The sequence below is a fragment of the Sinocyclocheilus anshuiensis genome, unplaced genomic scaffold, assembly GCF_001515605.1.
Source record: "Sinocyclocheilus anshuiensis isolate Anshui unplaced genomic scaffold, SAMN03320099.WGS_v1.1 scaffold481, whole genome shotgun sequence".
Taxonomy (NCBI): Eukaryota; Metazoa; Chordata; class Actinopteri; order Cypriniformes; family Cyprinidae; genus Sinocyclocheilus; species Sinocyclocheilus anshuiensis.
Window position 1 is genome coordinate 772,565 of NW_015539907.1, and position 7,348 is coordinate 779,912.

A 7,348-nucleotide genomic window follows, 5' to 3' on the forward strand; every position below is an offset into this window, starting at 1 on the left:
TTTCTTATTTCAAAATAAGTATTAAATATTATACTTATTAATTAAAAATATATTACATTTTTTAATTTCATATTATTTTATATTACAATTACAAATTTTTATTTTAAATTGGTATGTTAAGTTACATTTGAGGAGGACTTACTAGATCCTGGGCACCTGTATGATCCATCTCATGTTAGGGGAGTGCAACTTTTGCTTGATAAACCATTTAGACAGGTTGTCCCACTCTTCAGTGGCTCGGCCGTAAATTGAGAGACGGGGTTCTGCATGCTGATATTTACTCTCTTCAAGGTCATGCGCAACCTCCTGTGCAGAACAGTAACATTTTGTTTGTTTCCTGCTTAAAAAAACATAATCTGGATACTCTGACAACTATAGTTTATTTTAGCTTATGTATTAGTTGCTAAATCAGCACGTGAGTTGATCAGTCTTACCTTGATGAGACGTGCAAAATATTCTCCATTGATGTAGTTATCGCTTTTGATGTAGATCTCTCTGAGCTCACTAGCACCTACTGGGTTGTATTTGGAATTGAATTTATCAAAACGATGAAACGTTTGTCTGCCCTGTAACAAACAATAGTGCAATTTCTTAATCACGGATCTATTCTGCTTGAAAATGTAGACAAATTAAGTCATGTGAAATACGTACCGCGTGTACATCCAATGAGTCTACTGTGAGATCATATGGGTCCATTTTCAGATTGTCAAACACCTGTTTGAGGGTGAACTTCTTTCCGCCTTTCTCCAGCACCACCCGGTCTGCTTCGGTCTTATATGTGTCCTTGATAAACTTCAGTAGATGCTTCTGGTTCATGCAGGCAGCTGCGTGAATGTGCGTATCAACCTGAATATTCACAAATATGTATATTTAGAAAAGGACCATTATGCAGGAGGTAGTGTAAACATTAGTGTAAATACCAATAAATAAATACCTTTCTGACATTGTAGAAGTCTCTGTGAGGAACGCTTTTCAGTTCCTTTAACTCGGCCATCTCATTCAGCATTTCATGTAGATGGAACTTGGACATCAGGAAGTTAAGCCTTCTGTGACAATAGGTCTTCCTATAAAAGAGAAAATGTCTAAATAATGTATTTCCTTTTTTGCTGAATATCACCTATCCTGTTTATTATTTAGCAACAGGCGAATGCAGTGTTATAAATTTTGAGATTGTATAATAAAAATTTGCTGAAAATGTACTCACCCTCAGGCCATCCAAGATGTAGATGAGTTTGTTTCTTTATCGGAACAGATGAAAGCAATATTATAGATTACGGACTATAGCAGTGGTTTGAATTTTGGCCAGAAGCAATGGTTTAAAGTTAAAATGCCTTAATGATGGATTTGTTTTTATAAACATGTAACTTTGGCTTCACAAGTCGTTAACTGATGGACTGGAGTCCACAATGGATTATTGTGTTTTTATCAGCAGTTTGGACTCTCATTGTGACGGCACCCATTCACTTCAGAGGATCCACTGGTCAGCAAGTGATGTAATACTAAATTTCTCCAAATCTGTTCTGATGAAGAAACAAACTCATCTATATCTTGGATGGCCTGTGCGTGAGTACATTTTCAGCAAATTTTCATTTCTGGGTGAACTGTTCCTTTAAGTTAGGGTTTGAGGTTTTGCAGAGGAGAAGTATAACATAACGAAACTCACGTTGGCCCATCTGCAATCATGGCAAGGACGTGGCTCATGTCAATAGCAAAGGTTTCCAAGTCAGGATATGGCAAGCTCCTTGGCTGATCCTGTTTTAAGGCATCTTCATTATCATAGACGTATATGATTCCGTCTTTCATCCTCAGGGAGTAGTTCAGATTCTGTGGAAGGTCTTCCATACTGTAGGGATCCTCACCCTCACTTGGAACAGGGCAGGTTTCTATTGCCATGGAAATAAAGCATAAAGAGCTGTCCTGCCATAAATAGAAACATGACTGGCTGTTTATAGTATCAATTTTAAAGGGGTGGTTGATTGCGATTTCACTTTTTTTAATGCTAGTTTGTGTGTAATGTCTCGTAGGGACTACAACGAGTTACTTCCCGGGTTAGTGACGTCACAAACCCTGATAAACCCCTCCCCGGGAACACGCAACGAAGGGGGCGAGGCCATGCTGCGCTGCTTTAGAGAAGAGGAAGAGAAAACTAGGGGTGCACATAAAAATCTATTCATATATGAATCGCGATTCTGTCTTCTAACGATTCTAATGGATTCACAAGTTTCAAAATCAATGTTCTAAAGCATCTGTTCTTTATACTGTTCCTCGTGTCCCCCTGCTCTGCATCTCTCTCTCTCTCTCTCTCTCTCTCACATTCAGATCATCAGCTCAGCAGCTCAGCTCTGTTCCATTTATACACTTATTTTCACATAGCTATGAGAAGCGTTATACATGGACGCGCGTGCAGTTGCCGTACTGTATTAAAGCTTTAATCAGAATAAAACCGTATATTAAAAGCTAACAGAAGCAGTAGCATTTACAAATAACAGCGTATCTAAAAGTATTAGACGTGCTCCAGAGGCGGTTTAGCCAATCACAACACACTGGACTAGCTAACCAATCGGAGTCCATCACGTATTTCTGAGGGAGGGGCTTCATAAAAGCAGGAAATGATCAGCGCGTTTATCAGAGAAGGGACAGAGCGGTGAAGAATAAAGGTAAATTATGTGAAAAATAATGCGTTTTTAAAAAAACGAAGCATGAACACATGTTAGACTGCACCCCATAAACACAATCAAGCCTAGAAAAAAAACACTGACCCACCCCTTTAACAAACAACCCAAACTTAATAAACAATCTACAGTCTTTGAGACAGAATATTAAGGATTTGAGGCAGTAATTTAACACTTATTTCATCTCATAGCTGTTATCGTTATAGGTCTTTGAACAGGTAATTGTGCATTATTGCTGCATGCACTGTTGCCGACCATGACATACCTGGCAGCACTTCTTCCTCCTCACTCCATTTCTCATTATTGGCACTCCTTAGAAACTTGGCTGTTGTCCTGGGAAAGCGGTGATATGCCAGCCGAGAATATTTTTCTCTGATGAAGAGTGCTGTCAGCAGGGTTTTTGCTGCTTGCTCATAGTCCTCGACTGTTATCTGTCAGAAGCGATCATAGATTAATTAACGAGGAGTGCACCAGCATATACACTACAGTTTAAAAGTTTAGGATTGGTAAGATTTTTTTAAATAAGTCTCTTATGCTGTAATATTGAAATATATTATTAGTTAAATTATGTTATAATTTAAAATAACTTCTATTTTAATATTCTTGAAATGTAAATTATTACTGTGATGGCAAAGCTGAATTTTCTGGATTCCCTCCCCCATTTTGATGCTTAAAAAACATTTCCTATTATTAATGTTGATACAAAGATGAAAGAGATCCGCACTCGTCCAGATTCAGCCCAAAAAGCTTATTCTCAAAGGCCACAAAAATATGTGCAAAAGTGCTGAAAGTTTTCAGGTATTAACCCTTCCTCAGTGCCATGTGCTACCAAGCAAACACCTATGCTCATTAAAACATGTATTACCGTAATACACGTAATGTCACGAGGATACAAAAACATCTTTCAAACAAATACACATATATATCTCAAACATAAAACTAAATACAGCAAATACATTTACAAATCATCCAAAATGATCCATATATAACTATATCAACAAAATACATATACATAGAAAGATATACCAATAAAACAATCTCATGACTCCAACAAAAGTTCTTAACATCAGTTTTTATATAAAATATAAAATTATACTATTATTAATGTTGAAAACAGTTGTGCCCCTTAACATTTTTGTGAAACCCATAATAAATTTTTTTCAGGACTGTTTGAAGAAGTTCAGAAGTCAGTTTTGATCAATTTAATGCGTCTTGATGATCAAAAGTTTTAAATTCTTAAAAAATAAATAATTAAATCTCACTGACCCCAAACCCATATATGAATGTATTAGTGTAATGTATATATACCTCTGTAATAGTAATTAGAATTTAGAAGTTTAAAGTTTTGTGACTTAAAGTCCATATAATGTTAGCTTTGAGGGTATCTATCTGCTAGTGTACTTTTAAAAGTAACAGATGTGAACACATACAAAATAGTCTGTTCATGCTCCAACATATGAATATCCAAACAGTAATCACTGTATCATGGACACTCACTCGTAATGCTTTCTTTCATAAATTAGTCTACTAATCTACCACCGCATTCAAAGTATTTGACTTTGAAAAAACACCTAAACTGGTCATGCAAATCATAACTGAACAGAGTCACTTGTATGTACTCAGTTACACTTTACTTGAAGGGGTGTCCATAAGACTGACATGACACCTTCATAATCATGACATGACACCTACATAATCATGACATGACACGTCATGAATATGAAGGTTTTTTATGCATGTTTATGACAACTGTCATTAAGTGTCACTCTTTTTTTAGCCTCACTAATTCATAGCTGTTTGGCTCTAATTAAATGCCCTGCCCCTTATATTACTGTGCTTGTGTGTGTGTGTGTGCGTGTGTGTGTAAATATGTATATATATATATATATATATATAGATAGATATATATATATATAGATATATATATAGAGAGATAGATATATAGATATATATATATATAGATATATAGATTATATAGATAGATATATATATATATATGCATTATTATATAGACCGTACACATTATTATATCCCTTTTTATATACCATTATAATTAATATATGATATTTAAAGTGTATGTATATATAAAATAATTTGCCTCCTACCCCCGCACAGTAGTCTCCACTGATGGTGACCCTCTGGAATTCTGGGATATTGATTGACAGGGGGCCTGTAGGTGAGGACGGGGTCAGCAGGGGTGAAATCACAGACATTGCCCATTCTGGAGCAACTGGGATTTGCAAGGAAATTGACTGGGATCGCATTAGCTTGAAACTCTGTTTCCTAAAATGGGGCATACAGCATAAGAAATAAATTTTCAATATCACATTAACGCAAATTGCTAATTGGTTTTACGTCCTGTACAATATTTGAGTTTACTGACCTCTTGACTGATTCCTCTGACTTCTGCTCCTCTATCTCTTTGCGTAGCTCCCATTCCTTGGCCTGATGCAAGCCAATGGGACAGTCCTCAGGGACGGTGAACATTGACAAGGTGTTTTTAGTGTCTTCTTCCTTTAGAGCCGAAGCGTACACCTTCTCAGCCAAGAGTCGCACTCTCTCATCCACCTCGTGGAGAGAGATCTTCGTGAACTGACGCGGCATTTCTGCAAGGAGGTGTGCCAATAAAAAGATAAAATGCCAAGAATGTTGGTTCTTTCTATTATGAGTTAATGTTAATGATCCGGTTCTAGGAACAGCTTGTTATGCACATTGTGTACATTTGTTCAAAGTTTTCAGAGTATACTCTGGGTGTTACCATTTTCATCAGCTTCTCAGTCTCCAATCACAAGCCTGTATCTATTCCACAAAATCCCTTACCAGTGTCAAATGAGACTAAGTGAAAGTGTACTACTGTGTTGTGCGAATAACCGTAAAGCGCGAAGTTACCAACATGTTGCCAAGACCTGACAACTGAGACTCTTACTTTGAAATGAACAACATGGCACATGAACTTAATTTAATGTGGCAGTGAAATATTTATGTGTATGTGTAAGCCATGGCAGTTTTGCAACTGCACAAATCATGGTTATAAACATGTCCTCAAGCATTTGTCCACACAGTTCAGGTTTCACTCTGCATCTTGTGCCTTGGTCTTAGTCGGGTATCTGTGAGGTTAACTAAGTCCCTGTCCTGAGGTCAGTCACTAGATTCCCAAAGTGTCAGACCAGTTGTTGTTGTGTTCTCTGGCAGGAAACTGCACATGGTGCACGGCATGCACCTTTATTTACTTAGCAGGCAATCAAAAGTTGTTTAAGGATAATCATGAGAAATCATGTTTGTGCTCGGAGGAAGATTATCAAGAGCATGTCAAATATTGTATAATTGTTCTTTCAAATATCAGAAGACTTGAACAACCAACACTGTGAAGTGGTATCTTTCACAGGAAACCTAGATACCAGACTTCACTTTCACCGCACTTCTAGAACAGCTAAACCTTACCCATGGAAGTAAACCCCTCTTAATTTATCTCAGTAAAAATCAATCCGAGTGAGAGAAAACGAGAGAACATATCTTACTGTAAAAATCAAATATATTACGTAGATAATATTTTATCATATATATTATTTTATCTATATATAGAGAGAGAGTAAGAGAGCATGTCTTTATGCTTTGATTAATATAAAACTATATTATATAACATAAACAGGGCTTAAAGTTCTCCAGCACCGTGCCGGTGTTGTGCCGAATTCTGCACCCACCCCCCCCCCGCCAAACGCAGAGATATTTTCAGGGCTTAAAGTTCTCTGGCACCTTGCCGGATGTCCGGCGTGCAGCGTTTGGCTGTGGAAAAAAATAATCCTACATTTAAAAAAACTTGTTGATATCACTTTCGAGTCCATGAGTTCGCCTACCAATGGTGTGAGAGGAGCACAGCTTTCACTCTCAACCAAACAAACATTACCAGCCAATCAGAATATTTTGCTCTTATAAACACGAGACGCGCATCGCAGCTCTGATGAATGGAGAAGCGCGACAAAAAGTTGCGAGGCGCAATGGTCAAAGATGTCAATATAGCGCATAGACCTATTTACATAAAAAAACTAATTAAAAAGCAGCGGAGCTTTGTAAACAGCTCAGAGTAATCACGTCATCTCCATACGAACGATATGATTGCCAGAACTAAATTTACCGGGATTTTTGAAAAGGTCCTGTTCACACATGATCTCTTTCTCTTAATGGTAACTAGGGATGGGCGTATCGATCCGAAGTATCGATATATCGATACTGACGCGAGTATCGATACTCAAACAAAAAATATCGATATTAAGGTGTGTTTTATTTACCAGTGATTTTATTTAACAAAAAAATGCGTACAATATGCATTGAATTGGACGAATAACCTATGTTAGCTAATAATTGTGTAGAACTATTTTCCTGCTCATCTAAACACGCAAATGTTGCATGACAGAACCAATCCATCACAGAGAGCGTTCATTCACTTCAAACAGGGCTGCGTTTCCCAAAAGTATCATAGGAAAGCATTAAAGCTTTTGGGAACGGCAGCCCTGAACAATGCTTATCAGAGGAAAGAAAGAAAAAAACATATGTGTTTGAGTTATTTCACAATAAACTAGACTTGTGCCGGTATTCGGTAATGCGATATATTACGATATTACGGTATCGTGGGCACTTCTAAATACCGTGAATAATTATATATTACAAATTATTCAGAA

General features: G+C 37.1%; 1 protein-coding gene across 5 annotated transcripts in view; it reads right to left on the reverse strand.

Annotated features, from left to right (window-relative positions):
* The window catches only part of ampd3b (adenosine monophosphate deaminase 3b), a 19,620-nt gene that overhangs the window by 3,603 nt on the left and 8,669 nt on the right, over positions 1-7,348 (reverse strand). For all 5 annotated transcript variants that reach the window (XM_016483169.1, XM_016483168.1, XM_016483172.1 and 2 more), the window contains 8 exons: positions 5,056-5,278; positions 4,778-4,955; positions 2,938-3,103; positions 1,664-1,883; positions 935-1,064; positions 652-846; positions 435-566; positions 143-306 (listed from right to left, as the gene is read on the reverse strand). In XM_016483169.1, coding sequence (XP_016338655.1) covers positions 143-306; positions 435-566; positions 652-846; positions 935-1,064; positions 1,664-1,883; positions 2,938-3,103; positions 4,778-4,955; positions 5,056-5,278 — 1,408 coding nt within the window. The remainder of the gene's footprint in view (positions 1-142; positions 307-434; positions 567-651; positions 847-934; positions 1,065-1,663; positions 1,884-2,937; positions 3,104-4,777; positions 4,956-5,055; positions 5,279-7,348) is intronic.